At 44.1% G+C, this 23,012-nt stretch overlaps 1 protein-coding gene across 1 annotated transcript in view; it reads left to right on the plus strand.

Moving 5' to 3' along the window:
• Window positions 1–23,012, plus strand: part of PSTPIP2 (proline-serine-threonine phosphatase interacting protein 2) — a 61,226-nt gene that overhangs the window by 11,759 nt on the left and 26,455 nt on the right. The window contains exon 2 of the mRNA XM_032859491.1: window positions 22,059–22,159. Coding sequence (XP_032715382.1) covers window positions 22,059–22,159 — 101 coding nt within the window. The remainder of the gene's footprint in view (window positions 1–22,058; window positions 22,160–23,012) is intronic.

The following is a 23,012-nucleotide window of genomic DNA, read 5'->3' on the forward strand; positions in this document are numbered from 1 at the left end:
ACAGGGGTAGTGTTTATTACTACCTCACATATATGGAGTCCCCAGCCAGTCATTCCAGAGCTGGCATGGTCACTGATGTGTCAGGACCCACACTCTTGCCCGCTTGGTCCAGCGGTACCTGGTTCAGTGCCAGGTACATAATGGCTTTGATGTAGGCAGGCCCGATCCGACAATCCAGAGAGGGTCACTGGCTTTATGCAGGATAGAAATGAAACACAAGGGGCGCCTGGCTGGCTCCGTCGGAAGGGCAGACAACTTTTGACCCCAGGGTTGAGGCTTTGAGCCCCATGTTGTATGTAGAGATTACTAAATAAATAAATAAATAAATAAACTTTAGAAAAACGAAATAAAAAGAAATCAAACACGAGCCAGGAGGAAGTGAAAGCAGAGTTTATTGAATAGCATTAAGTGATGGCGTATCGCAGATGGAATGTCTGGGAGACTCAGACAGGGAAGGAGAGGGAGTCTCTCTGTTGCTTGGGGTCAGGGGTTTATACTGGGAAGGGGTCCAGGGTGTGTGTTCCTTCAGGAGTTCAGGGAAGGGTCTGCTTCAAGGCGATGTCAGGTGAATAAGAGGTGTTATTTCGCAGATCACTGAAGGTGGGGTATTGATAACAGCACTGGCCGAGGTTTGTTTGAGTCTAGTGTCCAGCAACATGTTGGGGATTCGGTTCTTTTTAGATGTTATCGGGGTTTGGAGGCTCCGAGAATGATTCACTCTCCTGCCTCGATCTTGGAGTGGGGACAGAGCTCCTTGATTCAGATGCAAGGTGAAATGCAGAATGTGAGTAAACGGCACCTAGCAGACAAACAGCGAAGAGGGAACCTTTCTAAAAACGGGGCTCCCCAGGTTCCCTAGCTCAGATTCACAGGCCTGTGTGACTGACTGAGAAAAGCATTCATTTAAAAACTTTTGATATATATATATATACATATATATATATATATCCCTGTATATACATATATATATATACAGCGATTTCCTAGAAGGCAGACGTAGTCCCAGTGTTCCCAGCACTATCCGAAGGGACCGGTTTCATACATCCGACATGGCGGGTGTGGTTTCTTCACGGCCCACTAAATAAGCAAAAACAGGTGCCTCATTAAACTTACATTTGTGTTTTTATCACCAGGGAGAGCGAACATTTGTTTATTTTCTTGTTCTGTTTCCTCTTTTACACATGGTTTTTTTCTTTCCATGTGCTACTTATGAATCCACGGGAGTCTGAAGAAAGGGTAAGGATATTCTTTGCCATTTACTACGAATATTTGGCTGCACGTTCTTGTATCTGCATATGGACGTACACATACATGTGTTGTGTATGTAATTCACATGTTCTAGCATCCAGTAAATACAGCGTGTGGTAGGGATGGGCAGTCCTCAGGCCCTTGAGCTTCTGTGCTGGGCGTTCCTGCGTTGCACTCCCAGCTCTGCTCCCTTTAAGCTGAGGGATGTGCCCTCGTTCAAATCACTCCACTTAGTGTCCTCATCTGTGAAATGATTAATTATACTTAAAATGTGTGTGCATCTTGCAGATGCCGTATACAGTCTAGTGTGTTGAGCTAATCTTTTGTGATTACATCTATTACACACCAAGTTTACACACTTCTCCTAGTGACCTCGAAAGTCAGGAGAAGAATGAGCCCTGCCCTCAGTGGGCCTGTGCTCTCGCTGAGGGGCAAACATACATCTATGACCCTGATTGGAAATAGGCTTGCCTACTCAGGCTTTGCTCAGGCTAAAGGGTGTAGGTTAGCAGGAGAGGATTATGGGGCCCTCCCAGCTGAGAAGTGGGTGCCGTGGGGCACCAGTCCCTAAAAAGTGCTAAGATAGCATTGGGCATGCGATAAGATGGGGAAGTCTGTTTCTAGAACGCCTCAAGGGAGGGTGAGGCTTGGCAGGAGGCTGGAAGAATACTTGAATAAGCTGCTTAGGGGACGGGACTCAGACTCCACGTCTACCTGCAGGTCCTGTCTTGAGTGAGAAGACTTAATAGTCTGGTTCCCTTGAAGGGGCCAGAGCCTAGTTTCGGGCTTAGTTGTGTTGGGTGAGGGATACAAGCCGAAACATTGGGGTCTTTTCCTCACCACAGTCAAATGAGGTCTTTCCTCTCCGCTCTCGTCCTGCAGTCTGATTTGATTCTATGCCAATGTGAACTGAAGTGGCACGTTATAAAGGGCCACAGATGTCAGAAAACTCTAGAACTATAGTTCTTTAATGCTCCAAGCATTGGTTGCCCCGCCTCTTGGAATCTGCTCTGAGGATATATTCCTATTTATCAAATACAGACACTAAGCTTTCTCCCTTCCGAGACAGTCAGGTCCTGAACAAGGGGTCTGAAAAGACCTTAGCTCTCTGGAAGAAAAAGTATTTCCTTAGGCCTTTGTTGGCTCTTTTGCTAACGGCCGGATCCAGAGATCTGGACAGTTGACCAGTCCTGTGGGTTGTCCAGCCTTCTTTGTCCACCTGTCCTGTGTTCGCATCTCCTGACCTATTTCATCAGGATTCCCATGGCGTTCCTGCCAGAAGAGTTGTTGGCTTTGATTCTGACCAGCCATGGTTCAGGGTCACTGTCTTGGCCAGCAGGTTACTCCCTGGCTGACCCCTGCCGGTATGGCCCTTTTCCTGGACAACATAGGTGGAGAGTCTGTATACGAGAGACTGTGGTGTTCCTCTCAGGAGTCAAAAGGAGCCAACATGATGCCAGTCAAGGCACCTGCCATTGAGCCACGTGGCTCCTTCTGCAGAAACTAACCTGCAAACCCCAGGGCCCAAGAGTTCAGCAAGCTAGAACCTCTGCTCTCCAGGGCAAAGAAATGGGTCCTGTGGACAGGGTTTCACATGGGTAACCCGGAAGCCTGGGAAGACCAGGGGGTCCAAGAGAGGCTGAGAGTACAGGACTGCAGCTATTCAGCTGGAATTGTGGTTGGCTTGGGTGAGAACAGGAAGTGGGGATGGAGAGGCCACCAGTTAAGGGCAGCCGCAGTCCTCCCACCCATGGCTACGTATCACTTACGATCCACACCCCACTTTGCCTCGGTCGAAGTGGGGGACTTGCCCAAAGCAACCCAGCTAACCACTCTGGGCTTGAGCTTCCTGTTTTGCAGGGAGGACAGTACTATCTGGCTGGCCTAGAACTAGGACCATGCTGTGTTTCAGATGATAAAATAGAGTAGAGCTACGTTAAGGAGTTGCAGCTGTCAGTAATACACTCGTATGCCAGTACTGTCGTGGTTTTTGTGCGGTTCAGTTAATTTTTAAAATTGAGATAATGACTGAAAATGACAAGTGGAAGTAACTTTAAAAAATAAAAGGAATTGTTAGAATAAGTGAAATGTAGTCCCTAATCCCTAAAAATTGGCATTTAAAACAAGCAGCAGGAAAAGTATTTATAATATATTAAGTTAAAAATAAGTTACTACCAATTTGTAAAATAAGACCTCCTCATTTTTTTTTTTAAAAGACTTTATTTGACACAGAGACAGATCTCAAGGAGGCAGAGAGGCAGGCAGATGGGGGCGGGAAGCAGGCTCCCGCCAAGCAAAGATCTGTTGTGGGGCTCGATCCCAGGACCCTGAGATCATGACCTGAGCCAAAGGCAGAGGCTTTAACCCACTGAGCCATGCAGGCTCCCCCTCCTCATTTGTATTTTATTTCATTTTTAAGATTTTATTTATTTATTTGAGAGCGAGAAAGAGAGAGAGCGAGCACAAGCAGGCAGAGGGACCTGCAGAGGCGGAGAGAGAAGGAGGCTCACTGCCTGATGCAGAACTCGATCCTGATATCGGGACTCCAGGATCGTGACCTGAGTCAAAGGCAGTCACTCAACCAACGGAGCCACCCAGACGCCCTCCTCGTTTGCATTTAAAAAACAAAATGAAGACTTCGTCAGGTGTCTATAGGAAAATGCCTGGGGAGTGTGCAGCAAAATGTCAGCTGTTCCTTTTTTCTGGGATTTCATATGGTATGAAAAGCATAATTATTTTCTTTTTGCTTATCTGTACTTTCCCATTTTTCTACAAAATAAGTGTAACTTTTAAAATAACTGAAAGGGTTTAAAAAGGTATTAAAAGAAAAACAAGTACAGGGCGCCTGGGTGGCTCAGTGGGTTAAAGACTCTGCCTTCGGCTTGGGTCGTGATCCCAGGGTCCTGGGATCGAGACCGGCATTGGGCTCTCTGCTCATCCGGGAGCCTGTTTCCTCCTCTCTCTCTGCCTGCCTCTCTGCCTACTTGTGATCTCTGTCAAATACATAAATTAAATCTTAAAAAAAAAAACAACAAACAAGTACAGCTGTTCAGATCATAGCATCAAAGTGCCAGGGATGCCTGGCGGGTCAGTCAGTTAAGCATCTGACTCTTGATTTTGGTTCAGGTCTTGATCTCAGGGTCGGGAGTTCAAGCCCCATGTTGGGCTCCATGCGGGGTGTGGAGTCTACTTAAAAAAAAAATTTTTTTTTCAAAACTCAGAGATACATGACCAGCTTGTGGGGGAAGGAAACTGGCCACCTGTTTGTGCCAAAGCTGAGGCTTTTCCCTTAGGGCATGAGGGGCCCTTCCAGCTGGGTGGGAATTAGAGTACCTATTCCCATATATACTGGCGAAAGGACCAGCCTCTTCACAGTGACCTCTCCAGCTAGACCTCTCCTTACCACCTGGCCTGTAAGCAGAGAGAACCACTTATGGGTATGATGGGCCATGTATTTTTCATTTTTATTGGTACTTTAAACAATTAGGAATGTAACACATGCTCATTGCAAGATAGGAAAACCATTATAGGTCCGTATCAGTTGACCCTTGAACAACAAGTGTTTCCACTCTGCTGGTCCATTTATACGCAGATTTTTCATAGTGCAGTACTGTAAATGTATTTTCTCTTCCTTATGATTTTCTTTTTCTTCCTTATGACTTTCTTAATAACATTTTCTTTTCTCCAGCTTACTTTATGGTAAGAATACAGTCCATATAATACATATACGAAATATGTGTTAATTGACTGTTTATATTGTTGGTGAGAGTTCAGGTCAACAGTAGGCTAGTAGATGTTAAAATTGAGGGGAATCAAAAGTTATGCTTGGATTTTCAACTGTGTGGGGTGGGGGATGGGGCAGTTAGGAGGTTGGGGGGTGTCATCACTCCAGACCCCCTTGTTGTTCAAGGTCAACTGTGTAGTTAAAAAAAAAATGAGACTATCGAAGTCCCTCCTTCAGCACTTCAGATCCCAACTTCCAGGGGTAAATTGTTGAGTTACTTTCTAGAGGATTTTCCAGTTGAACCTGATCCCATACATTTGTACTCATATAGCTTGTCCACATTCCTATTGAAGAAGGTTGTTAATGATTACGATCGGGAACAGCGAACATAAATCTGTCCCTCTCCCCCAACTCAACATTAAAAGCATATAAATGGAGGTGATCTCTGTTCTTCAAGGTTATCTGTGGTTTGGTTTTCTTTTTTGCTAATACGTTCATTGTAGAATAGCCAGATATTCTGTAAATCAAAAAGTTTTAAGTGCCCCTTCCCACGATAGGTAGTGGTTAAGTCATTTGGACCTTAATGTGACCAGTGGAGGTCCTTCATGGAGGGAGGGAGGAAGGCAGGGCCAGCACTTGATTAAGATGCTTGCCTTGGGAATGAAATTTGAAAGAATACACCTCAAAGTTTCAGAAAACCTTCAGTAATCAAGATAAATAATACTTCAAAGTAGTGTGTGTGTTTGTGTGTGTGTGTACATACACATACATACATACATATATATTTTAAGACTTTATTTACTGGGGTGCCTTGGTGGCCCAGTCAGTTAAGCGTCCAACTTGTGATTTCAGTCATGATCTCATGGGTTATAAGATTGAGCCCTGCATGGGGCTCTGCACTCAGGGAGAACTCTCCTTAGGATTCCCTGCTTCTCCATCTCCCTCTGCCCCTACCGCCGCACCCCCACTGCATCCTTGCACTCTGTCTCTCAACTAAATAAGATCTTTCTCTCTCCTCTCTCTCTCTCTCTCTATATATATATATTTATTTAACTAATTTATTTTTTAGAGGGGAGGAGAGATAGAGGGGGAGAGAGAATCCCAAGCAGACTCCACATCCAGCTTGGAGCCTGATGTGGGGCCTGGTCTCATGACCTTGAGCTCATGACCTGAGCCTAAATCAAGACATGTATACTTAACCAACTGAGCACAGGTGCTCCTTAAGATTTTATTTTTAAATAATTTCCACACCCAACATGGGGCTCAAACCTATAACTCTGAGATCAAGAGTTGCATGCTTCACTGACTGAGCCAGCCAGGTGCCCCCTTTAAAGTAATATTTTAAAAAACCACCTTCAGGGAGGGTTATCATTCTGTCTACAACATAGGATGATTGGATAGTCACTCCATGTGCTTGGGGGGTGGGCAGAGTGATCACTGGGGGCTTCTCTGACAAGAAGACATTTGAGCTGAGATGTGAAGGATAAGGTCCAGCCAGCCTTCCAGAGGGCTGGGGGAGGGAGAGAGAAAACAGCAAGCCTGGAAAGGGCCTGGCTTCTTTGAGGAACAGAAAGATCAGTGTGGCTTCAGCAGGAAGTAGGCGAGATTGCTGAGAATCAGTTTGAGAAAAGCCAGTTTGCTGTGATGATCAAGTCACTAAAATCTTGTTTCTAGTAATTACCTAGAAAGCTAAAGCATGCTGTGTTCCTGAGGATAGTTTCAAGAATTTTAAAAATTAATAGGTTTTATTATTTAGGGCAGTTTTAGGTTTACAGAAAAACTAAATAAAATTACAGGATTTCCATATTATTCCCCCAAGCCCCAGTTTGCCCCATTATTAACATCTTTCATTAGTGTGGTACATACTCTTGCTGTGTGACTAGGGATACATTATTATTAGCTAAAGCCCATAGTGTATATTAAGGTTCACTGTGTTCTATGGGTTTGGACTAATGCATAATGTCATAGGTCCACCACTATAGTATCATATAGAGTAGTTTCACTGGGCTGAAAAATCCCCTATTCATTCTTCCTTCCCTCCTTTTGAACCACTGACCTCTTTATTGCCTTCTGTTTTGTTTTTCCCAGAATGTCATGTAGTTGGAATCATAGCCTTTTCAGATTGGCTTCTTTCACTTAGCAATATATAGTTAAGATGCTCCCATACCTCATTTCATCCTATTGCTGAATAATATTGCCTAGTATGGATATGCCACAATTTGTTCACCCATTCACCTACTGAAGGACATCTTGGTTGCTTCCAGTTTGGGGCAGTTAAGAATAAAGCTGCTCTAAATATTCATGTGTAGGTTTGTATAGACACACGTTTCCAACGCACTTGAGTTGCAATGTAGCATTGGTGAATCACATTTATTGGTCTAGTTCAGTCAAACTCACTTTAACACGTTTCACATCTAAGATACCTGAAGGTCCTCTGTGCTCCAAATTCATGCAAAAATGCTCCTTGGATCAGGCTGGCCAAGAAATCAGTATGTTAGAGGAGAAAAGTCAATGGACTTAGGAGGACATGTACTGGAAGAAATTTCCTATCTCTTCTAGAATTCTGACATTTAAGACATGAATAAGCCTGAAATTTGAATACGGAAGACATTCTCATTCCCAAAAGTCATGGGCCCAAAGTACTGAAAATCCAAAATACAGTGAACTTGGGCTGGCCTCAGCGACATGGCAGCGGTGAAGCCAAAAATAAATTAACATTAAAACTTAACTAAATCTCAATAAAAACTTTGAAAAAAAGCTCTTCAAAGACAACACAAATTGTCATCAGTTTTACGGAGTGGCTAGAAACATGTGGGAACAAGAGTCAGATATTTCAGGGGTCAGGGAAGGCTGAATCACTGAGACCCAAAGGATGAGTAATTTCTGAAAAAAAAATATATATATATTACTTGGTCTTATTCCTCAGAACCAAAGTTAGTCAACTTGAGCAGCACATTTGGTGAGTGTTGCATATATTTGACTATTGTTGGTTGAGTAACACTTTTTGCATTATGTATTTCTATTCATGTTAAGAATATAATGACCAGGGGTGCCTGGGTAGCTCAGTGGGTTAAAGCCTTTGCCTTCGGCTCAGGTCATGATCCCAGGGTCCTGGGATCAAGCCCTGAGTCGAGTTGGCTCTCTGCTCAGCAGGGAGCCTGCTTCCCTTCCTCTCTCTCTGCCTACTTGTGATCTCTGTCAAATAAATAAATTAAAAAAATAAAATCTTAAAAAAAAAAGAAAAAAAAAGAATACAATGACAAGTCAAGTTGCAACCTAGGCCTGCGTGCCTTCATTTGTAAAAGGATGGAAAAGAGATATATGGTTGAGTTTTAAGGTGTTCTCTAATACAGTAGTGCTCCAAGGCTAGAATACTGTGGAAAAGTCAATAGACTCTTTGATTACCTTGAATGTTTAGGACATGGGATATTCTGCTCAATTCCACTTAAAAAAAATTATTTGTTTTTTTTTTTTTTTAGAGAGAGAGAGAGAATGAGCAAGTATAAGTTGGGGGAGGGGTAAAGGGAGAAGGTGAGAGTGTCCTTAAGCAGATTCCCTGCCTAGCACAGAGTTCAATGTGTAATTTCATCCCAGGACCCTGAGATCATGACCTGAGCCAAAATCAAGAATCAAATGCTTAACTGACTGAGCCACCCAGGAGCCCCCAGTTTCACTTTCTGATCAATTGATAATTAACCCTGATTCATTTTTGGGTTGAAATGTGTTAGAAATTATAAACCGACTTTTGCCTTGGTGAATCCAAATCCAGATAAGGGAAATTTTTTGAGGATTCTTCTGATTTAGGCACTGGGGTTTCAGAAATCGAGACAGAGAGGATGGGAGTTATGGAGGAGGAATGAATGTGCTGAGATCAGCTTCTACCTTAGAAAAGTTATTGTCATTACATATGTTGTATTAATTTGAAAATTCTCGGCTTCTGCTAAATTGTCATGAAAAAAATCCAGTTGATCGAATATGGGGTTATTGGAATATGAGATAAGGCATTCAATTGGGGTTTCCCAGTTAGCAGCTGTGGAAGTGCCTCCCAGACATTACTTCTGCAGGGATGGGGCATTCATGAGTCTTCACAGTTAGATATTGTACTAAGACTTGGAGATTTCTTCTCCTTTGAGTATCTGGTTTGCCTAGTGGGTGCACCAGAGGGTTAATTGATAGAAATTATAGGCCTTCAAAATGGTATTTCAGTGGGGATGTGACATGAAGGGGGTCGGAGGCTGGTGGGAATTTTTATGGATTGGGCTCAAACTTCCTACCCATGTGGAGCAAGAGGAACTACAAGTCAGCCAGGGCAGTGACTTTGGACATTTCCCTGGGCTTGACCTACTTTGGATTCCTGGCCCAGTTTTGTTATTTGCTTTTACAGTTGTGGTAGTCCTTGGGGTGTTTGATCTGGCTGGCTTTCCTGGCTTTGCTGGCTGGACTGCAGGGTTTGCAGAACCACTCTCTTGTTCCCTTGCTCCTCAATCTGGGGACTGACTTCCAGCTTTAGGCAGAACCACTTCCTGGTGCTCGTTCTCTCTAGGCCCATGTTGTGTCTTGGACACGCCATGCACCAAGAGGAGGACTTTTGAGTCTGAATTTCAAGACACTGATTGTACCGGCTTCGGCAGCACACATGCTAAAATAGACTGATACTCCACGGATTTTATCCTGTGTTATAGGCAGTCATGCCCCCTCAGGGTTAAACTATAGAACTTCAACTTGTTTTTAGTAACTGGAAAAGTGTGAGCAATAACATTAACAGGGCCTTGGGGGTGATCTAGTGTTCCTTGTGGATTAAAACACCCACCTTCAGTTCTTAAGATTTTTCTCTCCCAGTGGATTTGTAAATCAAATTTCTCATGTCTCTGAGGGTGTATGTGGGGAAGGGGGAAGGGATAGGGAGAAGGTGGGAGGGAGAGAGAGGTTTGGATCACGTTGAAGGTTAGATAGGTAATAATTGAACCTCAGTCAACTTTCTGAACATTAATATCTCCTAAATCTTATGCCTTCTATGTCAGATTTAGAGGGATAACCGTCTTTCACAAAGTCTTGGTCTCACAGCACATAATAGAAATTAATCTGTAGTAAAATGTGAAGTTTTTTATATGTTCAGCTTTGTTATATTGCGCTTTATGGACATGTCACAGTGTGTTTATCCATTGATCTGTTGATGGATATTTGAGTCGTTTACAGTTGTCAGCTAAAGACTAAAACTAGGGCTCCTGGGTGGCTCAGCCGTTCAGCATCTTCCTTTGGCTCAGGTCGTGATCCCAGCATCCTGGGATCAAGCCTGGCATTGGGCTCCCTGCTCAGCGGGAAGCCTGCTTTCCCTCTCCCACTCCCCCTACTTGTGCTTCCTCTCTCGCTGTGCCTCTCTCTGTCAAATAAATAAATAAAATCTTTTTAAAAAATGAAGACTAGAACTAAAGCTGCTATGAAAATTCATGTCCAAGTCTTTGTATGGTGATTTTCGGATTCCATCTATACAGTGAGAGAGCTCCCCCGCCATTCGTATGCGCACATGGATTCTTATTTTATTCAATGGGTTATAAATATGCTACCATCATGATTTACCTTGATGCTGCAATTTTTCTAGATTTGGATAGCAAGGAGCCTCTCTAAACCAGATTGTGTGTCCTAGATCTTGTGTCCTTTGGATATATTCCCATCATTCTTTGAACACTCCTTGCTTTCTGGGACAAGGATGTTACAGGTTTATTGGCTAATTTCTCTGCCCCAGTCCTGGAATCTGCCATTTCTCCAAAGAGCCTTGGTTCCTTTTAGTAGAGAATAGGACTGAGAAACCAGTATCTGTGTTCTGGGTGTGCTCATCGCTATCTGTGGAATTGCTTGTTTCTAGGCTCTCTCAACAGAGTGAGGAAACATACGTATGCATACTGATACCTCCAATTCCATTCCCCCACTTGCTGTATTTTAGCCGGTGGATAAAAATTTTGCTTTGCAGCATTTGCCAATTTCCATGGTGTACGAACTCCCTCCAAGGCCAGTTTCAAACCACCAACATGACTTTACTGAGCGGGGAGCTGGGAAGAGGTATGCAGAACTGGTCCTCACTGGGGTGAGCCAGTTCTGTCTACTGTGTTCCTGCTCCCTTACCTAAGGTATATAGGCTCCCATTATTCATAGTGTATTTATTCATTTACTTAGGACCGAAGACACTAGAAGGTAGTTTCAGAATTGCCAACCAATACCACTGCAGGAAGCAAGCTAGAGTTTAATGTGTGTCCTTCTTTTGGCCTTGGGCTGAGAGTGCATTGTCAGAATAGGGTATACAAAAGTTATTTGGGTTAGTTGTAACTCCCTCTCCTTCAGTGTGGTGATTTTATTCCTTCAAACAAGGTTAGGTTTGTTTCTTTGTCTTTGTGTTCCCCTCTAGAGGTTTCTCCCTTATTCTTACATTATGTTAACAACTTTCGAAAATTAAGAACAAATGAAAAAGGGGTGCCCAGAGAAGCATCACCTTCCCCACTCCTTCTACCCCAATTCCACTCCTCTCTTGTCCACTCTGATCCCTCTTACCCCTTGTAAGTGACTAATTTCATTAATTTCTGGTTTATGTTTTCTGTGTTTCTTTTTGTACAAATGACCAGATAAAATATATTTTCTCATTTTCTTTTCTTAATGCAAAAGGCAGAATGACCACAGAATCTGGAAATGTGTGTTATTGTTTTATTTTTTATTTTTATTTTTTAGATTTTATTTATTTATTTGACACAGAGAGAGAGAGTGAGCATCCACAAGCAGGGAGAGTGGCGGGCAGAGAGAGAAATAGACGCCCTGCTGAGCGGGAACTTGTTGCGGGACTCGATCCCACTACCCTGGGATCATGACCTGAACCAAAGGCAGACTTTTAAACAACTGAGCCACTTAGGCACCCCTGTTTGGGGCATGTTCATGACAGGTTTATTCCAGAAAATCAGAACGGTGAGTCCCTTGAAACAATCAGAAACCATGAGTCCCTTGTGTGAGGGTTGACAGAAATGCTGTATTAATAAGCCAGCTACACTCTTGTCTTTTGCTTTCTTCGCTTTAAAAAATATACACTGGGAGCCAACCTGTATCAGTTCTTAGTGATATTTCTCTCTCTCTTTTTTTTTTTTTAGAGATTTTATCTATTTGAGAGAGAGAATGAGTGAGAGAAAGAGAGCATGAGCGGAGGGAGAGGGCAGAGTGAGAAGGAGAAGCAGACTCCCCACTGAGCAGGGAGCCTGAGGCAGGGCTTGACGTGGGGTCCATGTGGGACTCGATTCCAGGACCCCAGGATCATGACCTGAGCTGAAGGCAGACACTTCACCTACTGAGCCACCCAGGCACCATGGTTCTCGTTCTTTATCATAGGTACGAAGAACTCGATTGTGTGAATGTACCACGGCTTATCAGCCACTCTCCTGAGGGTGAACATTTAGACTGTTTATAGAATTTTGTCATTTCAGACGGGACTTGGGTGAATAACCTGTGCATATATGCTTTGTTTTTGTTGGAGGTGTAACTTGAGGGTAAATTCCTAGAAGTGGGATAACTGGATTAAAAGGTCAACGCACACAAAGTTTGGTTAGATATTGCCGAATTCCCTCTTTTAGTGTTTAAACCGATTTTTTTCTCACCAGCAATGTGTGAAAGCGGCTGTTCTCACAGTCTTGTCACCTAAATGTGTTTCCTGCTTGTTAATTTTGCCATTCTTTTTTTTAAAGATTTTATTCATTTGACCAAGAGAGGGGATACAAAAAGGGGAAGTGGGAGAGGGAGAGGCAGGTTCCCTGGTGAGCAGGGAGCTCGATGCAGGGCTCAGTCCCAGGACTCTGGGATCATGACCTGAGCTGAAGGTAGACACTTAATGACTAAGCCACCTAAGCACCCCTAATTTTGCCATTCTGATGGGTGAGGTTGCCTTTCTCTTTTCAATAGCTGAGATTGTATATTTTTCTAAATATTTGAGGAATGCATAAACACAGAGTAAATCATCTATTCTATATTTCTTGCCCATTGTCTGGTTCCCTTTCCTTTCATTTTATTTTATTTTCCTTTCTTTTAAAAGGTTTATTTGTTTATTTTAGAGAGAAAAAGCACTCAAGAGGGAGGAGCAGAGGGAGAGGCAGAGAGGACCTCAAGCAGACTCTGCACCGAGTGTGGATCCCCACACAGGGTTCAGTCCCATGACCCTGAGATCATGACCTGGGCTGAAGCCAAGAGTCAGACACTTAACTGACTGTACCATCCAGGCACCCTATCCTTTTCCATCAATTTTAAATAATTATTTTTATGTTAGGGATAATAGCCCTTCAGCTGTGATTTTATTGTAAGTATTTCCCCTTACTTTGTCCTTTTTGTGTTGTTTATTATTATTTTTTTGGTATGAAGAAGTTTATTTTTAGGTGGTCAGATGTATGAATTTTTTTCTTTCAGTGGACTTGGATTTTCTTTTAAGGATTTTATTTATTTATTTGTCAGAGAGAGAGAGAGAGAGAGATTGAGCGAACAAGCAGGGGGAACAGCAGGCAGAGGGAGAAGCAGGCTCCCTGCTGGGCAAGGAGCCTGATGTGGGACTCAATCCGAGGACCCTGGGATCATGACCTGAGCTGTAGGCAGACACTTAACTGACTGAGCCACCCAGGTGTCCTAGTGCACTTGGATTTTAAGTCACAGTTAGAAAAACTTTTGGAATGTTTACTCCTTTTTTCTTTTTTTAAGATTTTATTTATTTATTTGGCAGAGAGAGAGAGCACAGGCAGGGGGAGCAGCAGTCAGAGGGAGAAGCACACACCCCACTGATCAGGGAGCCTGATGTGGGGCTCGATACGAGGATCCTGGTATCATGACGTGGGCCAAAGGCAGGCACTTAGCCAACTGATCCAACCAGGTGCCCCATAAATGTTTACTTCTAGTACTTGCAGGTCTCTCTCTCTCTCTCTCTTTTTCTTTTTTTACCTTGAGACCTCTGATCCATCTTGAATTTATTGTTGTGTATGGTATGGGGCTTGAATCTATTTTTATCATTTCCTACATGGCTAACAGTTGTCCCAGCACCACTTATGAAAAAGTCCATTTTTGCTCCAGTGATGTGAGATTCAACCTTTATCATATATTAAATTTCCATGTGTACTTGCATCTATTTCTGGACCTTATATTCTGTTGTGCTGGTCTGTTTGACTATTTCTGCCCCAGCCTCAGTGTGTTAGTTATGGGGGCTTTATACTATGTCTAAATGTCTGGTAGGGCAGGCTTTCCTTCAGAACTTTTCTTGCTCAGTATTTTCCTGATCACCTCTACAGTTTTATGATTTCCATTATGAACTTTGTTTAACCACATAAGAAAAAACTTGTTGGTATTTTCATTGGGATTGCATTACAATTATAAATTAACTCAGAACTGACATTTTTAGGACAGTGAGTCATCCTATCCAGGAGCAAAGAATAACTTTCCATGTGTATCATATCATCTGCTAGTAGGGATGCTTTCATTCCCAGTTCTGGAGGCCAGAAGTCCAAAATCAGCATCACTGAGGTGAAATCCAGGTGTCGGCAAGGCGGTACTCCCTCGGGATGTTGTAGCGAAAAAGTCTGTTCCTTTTCCTTCCCAGCCTCTGGTGGCTGATGGCATTTCTTGGCCTGTGACACATCACCCCAGTCTTGCCTCTGTGGTCACATGGCTTTTCCTCCCTGGTGTCAAATCTCCCTCTACTCCTTCTCATAAGAACATCTGTGATTGCATTTAGGACCCACCCAAATAATCCAGGATAATGTCCCTATTTCAATAGTCCTAATGTAATCATACCAACAAAGACTTGTTTTCTGTATAAGATGAAGTTCATGGAGTCCAGGGATTAAGATGTAGGAATCTTTGGAGTCTATTCAGCTACCATAGGCACGTATGGAGAAAATCCTGATTTTTCTGTTTAAATTTATTACAATTTTTTATTAGGTTAATAAATTTCCTAATATTAAACCAATTTTGCATTCTTGGAATAAATCCCACTTAGTCATGTTACATTCTCTTCTGAATGTAGCATTGGATTATTTTTGCTAATATTTTATAAAGATTTGTTTATTTATGAGAGAGCGAGAGACTGTGGGGGGGGTGAGGCAGAGGGAGAGAGAGAATCTCAAGCAGACTCCCTGCTGAGCACAGAGCCCAGGGATAGGGGCCTGATCCCACGACCTTAAGACCTTGACCTGAGCCAAAACCAAGAATTGCATGCTCAACCGACTGAGCCACCCAGGCGCCCCTAATCTTGTTAATACTTTATTTAGAACATTTTGATTAATATTTATAAGTTATATTGATCTGTAACTTCCTTTTTTGTATGCCATTAAGTTTAAGTACTGTGTTATATTTGCTTTACAAGGTGAATTAGGACATTTTCTTTCATTTCCAATCAATTTTGGACCTTAGGAATAGTTTTTTCCCCTGAGGATTTGGTGGAATTCCATTCTACTGTGAAAAATCCAGTTCTGTTGCTTTTTTCTGCTCCTTGATTACTTTCTGTTTCTTCTATGGAAATCAGCCTGTTTAAACTTTCCATCCCAAGTGGGGTCCATTTTGCTAAACTGTATTTTCAGAATAGGCTAAATTTGCCTTTTTTTTTTTAATGCTCTAAGTTTGCGGTCTAGAAAAATCTCTTACCTCAATATTTAAAAATATATATATATTCTATGTTTCCTTCTTACATATGTATGATTTCCATGCCTAGACCTTCACTTAATCAGGTATTTATTTTAGAGTATGATGTTAGGAAGGACTCTATATTTAGTTTTTGGCAAAATGGACAGTCATTGTCAAAATAACATTTATTGAATAAGCCATCCTTTGCTTTCTGGTTTCAAATGCTTCCTTTATCATATGTTAAATCCTCTGTGCACATAAAACTATTTCTGGACTGTTGTTTGTATTTTATTTACCTGATTATCAATTCTGCATGTTAGTACCACACTTTTAAAACTTTTCTTACTTTATACTGTTTTTAATATGGTAGGTAAGTCCTTACTCATTACATATCTCTTTGACATTTTCTGGGCTATTTTCATTCACCTACTCTGATAGTGCCTAAGGTCGGTCAGCTGTTGCTGTTCTGGACTCCATGTCCTTGCTAGGAGGCTGCTGGCTGGCAGAGACCTTGCCAATGGTGGCTTTGGCGTGAAAGTCAGCATCAGCTGCTCTGCCTGCCCTGAGAGCAGGGCGGGGCACTGGCTGGGTGCCCGTGGCCTTCACACACCCTGCCAGTTTTCCACGGTTGCTTCAGGTCCAGCCTTTGCCAATTTGAGCTTGAGGGTTTCTAGGGCTTTGCTGGGAAAGTTTGTGGAACTTCTGTTTTGCCTGGGTGGGAATACTGGCTTCTGTCCTCTGTCCATCGAGCCCCATTAGCTTTTTATATAACAGAAATTCCTGACAAATCTCCAGCTTCTTCATTGGGCCCTACTTTTCCATTGTGGTTATGGATCATTTGATATTTTAGTGGAGCCAGCAAACACATGAGAGAGAAACAAAAGACCTCAAAAAAAAAAAAAAAGCCCAAGATTTTATTTATTTATTTATTTATTTAAGAAAAAGAGAGGGGGAAGGGGAAAAGGGAGAGTAGGGAGAGACTCTCAAGCAGACACCCTGCTGAGTGCAGAGCCTGGTGTGGGGCTTTGTCCCACGGTCCTGAGATTATGACCTGGGCCAAAACCAGGAGTTGGATGCTTAACTGACTGAGCCACCCAAGCGCCCCAGAAGAGAATTGCTTTGAACATTTTGGTCCCCATCCTTCTCATCATTTTTTTTTTTTTAATTTCTGATGCAGAGTTTTGGTATCGCACAGTTACGTTCAAATGTATTTTCAATTGAGTGGAGTTGCCTTTTTTTTTTTTATAATTTTATTTTTTATAAACATATATATATATATATTTTCCCCCCAGGGGTACAGGTCTGTGAATCTCCACGTTTACAATGGAGTTGCCTTTTTAATTGACCTGATGACCTGACAGGAGAGATGTTTCTACATGTGAAAACTGATCCAGGCCAGAGAGAGCTGGGGATGTGTGACTGAAGGTTGGAGGGGGTGAGGGAGGCATGCTGTGGGCTTGCAGAGCCCAGCTGGGGTGGGAACTGAGGTGGGGTTCATTCTTGTCTCAGTGTCCCCTGTGATGGCTTACAAGAGGGCTTAATGACACAACCATGACAGGATTCTGACTTTGGGCTTTAGGAACACATGGCTGAAAACAGCCGTTTCTATAGCCTCTGACACCTTTCCAGCTGCTTCCTCTGATGATGACATAGTTATTTTTGAATAGCTCACAGGCTACATTTATTTCACTGTGGTCCACTTTCAAGGAAAAAGTTCACACAGGTCTGAATCCATATGCTTTTTATTCCCGTGGCCTGGTCTTGAGAAATTTGAATGTGTCTCCCTTCATTCCTTTAGTTTATGAAGCACTTGACAAACTCAAGGCACAGTATCTTGTTTGAGCCTTACAATACTCCCCAATTTTACAGCCATGTAAATTCACACGAAGGGAGACTGAGCGCTCAGCCCAAGGTCATACAGCTGGTGCAGTAGAATATTTTTTTTTTTAAAGATTTTATTTATTGATTTGACAGAGAGAGATCACAAGTAGACAGAGAGGCAGGCAGAGAGAGAGAAAGGGAAGCAGGCTCCCTGCTGAGCAGAGAGCCCGATGCGGGACTCGATCCCAGGACCCTGAGATCATGACCTGAGCCGAAGGCAGCGGCTTAACCCACTGAGCCACCCAGGCGCCCTGGTGCAGTAGAATTTGAACTCAAACCCAAGTGGGCGTGAAAGCCTGGGTGTGCCCACGGAGAATTGCTAGGTGGGGGCGGGGCGCCTGGCTGGCTCCGCCTCTGGATCTGTTTTAAGTTGGAGCCCCACATTCTGTGTAGAGATTACTTAAAAATAAAATCTTTAGACTTGCTGGGAAGTGGACTGACAGAAAGTTAGCTATGCTCCTTGTCCTCCAGGAAGAGAAGCTGTGTGGTTGAGTGGTTTACGAATATAGACTTTGATCCTCAGTTTCTTGTCCTGTAAACGAAGATAAGAATGATACACGTGTCACAGGGCTGTTTCAAAGATTACCCAGGACATTGCATGCACGATAGTCAGTATGCTCTTTGGAATACAGCAAGCATGCAATGTATATTGGACCTAATTTTTAATATTAATTAATAATAATTAATCCACATTTGTTGATAAGGTGAGTTTGAACCATCTGGTTTTACCTCTTTGGGTATAAGAGACAGGAAAGTAAGTAGGAAAGCAAGGTCCAGGCAGAGAGCCTAGGGAGGTAACAGGAATGCCTTGGTCTGTATCCCATGTCTACTGTTGCTGTGTAACTCTTCATGAATGGCAGAGATTTGGATAATATTGTCGGTTAAGGGTTAAAATCTTTCATTGTCGTTGGAGACAGTGATCAGGAGACCATCACTTCCTAGCGCCCTGTTTTCTCCAGCTGTGAAACATGGAAATAGCTCTCGCCTCGCTGTGTTTATGGAACGTGTGGTGGACCAATAATGCAAAGTGTGGCAGGCGTCTGTGTCACATGCCCAGGTGGCAGACAAATGCAGCCTTTGTACTGAACGCAAGGTCAGCGGCCCCACCCCCTCCTAGAGGCATCAGCACCCATTCACGGTTTTTACTGAAAGAGGTTTCAAAATGAAGCTCGAACCGTGGAGTCTTTCCCTTCCCTCTTCTCCACGCCCGTTTCCGGCCGTGGTTCTCCTGCCTCCCTCGTCTGCCGTGTTCTCTAGTTTCCTGCGTCCTGCTTTCCTCCATGCTCCGCTCCTCTGTTCAGGATCCCAGATCTTCTCTTGTCTTTCATCATTTCTGTGGCGGCAGTTCTCCAGCGGCAGAAAGTCACTTGGAAGGAATGCAAAAAATGGAGATTCCCCAAGCTCAGAACCTGGAGGTCTGGGTGGGACCTGGGGGTCTGCTGGGAGGATTCTGGCACAGGGCGGCCTTGGAGCCCCTGTGTAGAGAAACTGTGTGTAGCAGACACCATGAGAGAGAGAGAGATGCAGCACAGAACCAGACGTGGGGACACCCTGGCCTCAGTGCCTGTAACCTGGATGGCAGCTTGGGAGGCCACAGGTACTCTTTGCTTCCCCTCTGCCTTTATACCTTCTGCCGATAGGCCCCATGGTGGGAAGGGAGTCTGGAAACAAATTCTCAGAGGCCCCTGCAGCTGGGGGCTCAGCTCTGGGCAGGAAGGAGACCTGGATGTGCCGGGACCAAGTGAGCAGAATCAGACCTGAGTGTTATATCTGGGGCGGGGAGCTGGTGGGTAGTGGAGTCACCCTCCACCAGGCAGCCCACAGACACGCCCTCCTTCGGGAACCCAGAGCCCCACCTGGTCCAGACCGCCTGCTGCCATGCTCACGAGAATGTTGGTACTATTCTCTGGTTCATGCGTCTGCTGATGTGGCACCCATGAGCTCACTGCTGGATCGGACAACTTTTTGTCTTCAGGAAATTGAAATGTCTTTGTGGTTTAAGTACTAACCCATTGATTGAGACTTGAATGCTGTTTACCTCTCTGTGATTTGAGCATCATGAAACCTCGAGTTCTGGGGCTTGGGGAGGTTTGTTGGGTGCTTGGATCCGCTCTCCCTTCTTATCTCCCTGCCTCACCCAGGACTCCAAGGCCAGGTCCACATCTAAGGCGGAGCTGCCTCTACTCGTTCTACTGATTTCCTCCTGCCCATTCTCCCTCTGAATCCTAAAGCATTTTTTTTTTTGCCTTTTAATTTTATCGAGGCATAATTTACATAAGATAAAATGCATAGGTCAGTGAGTTTCGAAAACTGCCTACACCTGTACAGCCCACACTTCTCTATGGAATGATCTTGATAGGAATGTGGGTCACTTGGGTGTATGTTTTTCCATTGTTCCAGGAAATTCCTGGAGGGCCCCTTCCCACTCCAGCCTCATTTTCTCCCCTGGCTCAGGCAATCACTCTTATCTCTTTTACCAAGAAATATGTCCTAGTAGTGCCTGTCCTAGAATGTCCTGTGAGTAACATTACACAGTAAATACTTGTGTCGCATCTTTCACTGGCATGACCTTGCGATCCATCCAGGTGGTTTCATGGATCAGTAGTTCTGTCTTTCTACCGCTGAGTATTATCCCATTGTATGGACTTAACACACATCGTTTGCCATTCATCAGTTGTTAGACATTTGGGTTGTTTCCGGTTTGGGGTTATTGGGTCTAACACTCCTACGACGATTCTCGTGCAAGTCTTTTTGTGGACATATGTATTCATTTCACTTGGGTAAATACAAAATGGGTGGAACTTTGGGTCATGGGGTATGTATATATTTATCTTTTTGAGAATTTGCTACTTTTAAAAATGTACCATTTTTACATTCCCATCAGCAAGGTATGAGAGTTCTCATAGTTCAGCATTCCTGCCTACATTCAATGTTGACTTTTTAATTTTAGCTATTTTAGTGGGCATGGGCATGAAGTAGATATTACTGTGACTTTAATTTGAATTTCCAGGTGAAGGTAAACAATTTTTCACGAACACTTTTTATTTGTCCATTTCTGTGTCATTGTGTTCCACTATTTTTATTTTTTATTTTATTTGTGTTCCACTATTTTTATTTCCTTCCTTCTACTTACTATAGATTTCTTTCATTCTTTTTTCCTACTTCCATTAAGTGAAGGCTTAGATCATTACTTTTATTTATTTATTTATTTTTTAAGATTTAATTTATTTATTTGACAGACAGAGATCACAAGTAGGCAGAGAGGCAGGCAGAGAGAGAGGAGGAAGCAGGCTTCCCACTGAGCAGAGAGCCCGACATGAGGCTCAATCTCAGGACCCTGGGATCATGACCTGAGCTGAAGGCAGAGGCCTAACCACTGAGCCACCCAGGTGCCCCAATAATCCATCTTTAAAAATGCAGTGTGAATTTTGCCCAGTGAGGTTTCTGAATGCCATGTTAGAATCAGCCTCAAGCCTAGGTCCTGCGGGATCTCTCTGGGACCCTGTCTTCGAGGGACCCAGTGTAAGTGGCAGCAAATGGAAGAGAGAAATTCTGCTTCTCTGGTGCGCAGGGATGAGTAGAGGGGTGTCTTCAGGAGCCCCCAGTCACCACCAATGGCAGAGTGGTACCCCCTTCCGCTGACTGGACCTGGGAAGGGGTGGTCACCTGGGCTGGGCTAGGGGTGGGTGAGTTCAGAGCTCCTCAGGGCACACCCAGGGGCAACCAACTAACCTCCCTAAGGGCCTGGAGCCTGAATCAGGCAGCTTGTTGTATGCATGTGGAGGTAGCAGCCAGCTACCTAATGAGGTAACCAGCCTCATTAGGGGACACTTCAGGGGATATTCTTGAGCCCCTGACTGGTTGGTTTGAGGGGCTGAGGGACTTTGATTTAAAAAATGTACTGCCTCTGGGGCTGCTGCTTTGGGGACTAAGGTAGCTTCCTCCAACCTCCCAGTGCACAGTAGAATCAAATAGGTATAAATTGCTAATTTAAAATGAAAAAAAAAAAAAAATCCTCTCCCTGCCACCACCCATCACCAGCTGGGGCCAGCCAGTGACCCTGTGATGGATCATGCTGGTTCCCTTCATGTTTCCCAGTGGGCAGTGGGCCCCCTCTCGGCTCCTGGGGCCTGGCTCCTGGCTCAGAGCTGCTTGCCCTTTGCAGGGATACCCTCAACCCTCACCCGGCACATCAGGCTTATTGTTTGTGGGAAGGGACATCCGTGTCAAGCTCTGTGATGAGTTTAAGGATAAAGGGAAAACTATGTAGCCCTGGTCCCAGTTCTGGGTGGGGGCACAGAGAGGGACAGAGCCCGGCCAGCCCTCTCGTCCATGTGATCTCTCTGTCCCGTCACTTTCTGTTTCGTGGCCCTTCCCCTTCCTAACTTTGACAGTTCTCCCATAGCTGCAAACACGCTTATGTCTTCTATTTCGTCCTCTTTGGTCATATCTGTCTTGGAGGTGAAGTGTGTTGAAACTTCCCACTGCCGGCCTCCCCCCTGCTCTCGGCCCCGTGCGCTCTTTAGGCCTGGGACTGCCATCCTCACGGTCCCCGCTCTGATGCCATGTTGTTTCTCACCAGAGCACGGACATCCTCAGCACCGCGGGCTACGACTGCCTCATCCAGCACCTAAACAATGGCCGCAAGAACTGCAAAGAGTTTGAAGACTTCCTGAAAGAGAGGTACCTGCTCTTCTTCCTCGAAGACGGAGGGGGAGAAAAAACCCTCCCATTCAAAGGAATCATTTACACTTTGTTTGTCTTTGGGGGTCCACAGGCCCTCTGCTGTAGCTTGTGGGATGGTCCCCAAGAAGTAAATGATTATTTCTGTCCTAGAGCTCTTAGAAATCAGTGACAGAGGAGATTTAGGAATGAAGCAGCGCACAAAATATCGTAAAATGCGGAGTGAAGTGATAGGGGTGGCACTAAAAACCTCATGGGAAAGGGAGATTGTGAAAGACTGGTCAGTCCAGTGGGGGACAGACAGGACCTTTGAGGGCCCTCGGAGTGCGGTGTGGATTTCATAGATGGAGAAGTAGCCTCATGTCTGTGGGAGAAGAGCAAAACTTAGCTGATTCAGAGGCTGGGATGGGCCACAGAGCTGTGAGAAAGATGGCGGTGGGTCGCAGCAACCTGGCGGGCGGGGGGCTTGGTGTTTAGGGTGGGCCAGGCCAGTTTAGAGGACTTTTCCTTTCCTTTTCTTTTTTTAATGGATAGGACTTTAAAAAAAAAATTCCATACTTAGTGGGGTAAGTTAGTTTTATGGAAAATCTTATCCCAGCAGAATACTCAGTTTCCCAGTGATTCTGGATGAAGGAGCACCTAGGAGGGATTTTTGGCCCAAGTTTGAGGTCGTTGCTGGGACCCAAACTAGTGAACAGATTCTATTTGTATCACACTGAATAAGAGGTTTATAACTTGGAGATCCAGACGTCAACATGTTTTTCCATTAAGTGTTTCTATTTTCTACTCAAGAGAACAGTGGGTAACGTCACACTTCTACGGTTGTCTGCCCCCTTGAAGGTCCCCAGGGAAC

This window comes from Lontra canadensis, unplaced genomic scaffold, assembly GCF_010015895.1.
Source record: "Lontra canadensis isolate GAN:19392208 unplaced genomic scaffold, GSC_riverotter_1.0 scaffold17, whole genome shotgun sequence".
NCBI lineage: Eukaryota > Metazoa > Chordata > Mammalia > Carnivora > Mustelidae > Lontra > Lontra canadensis.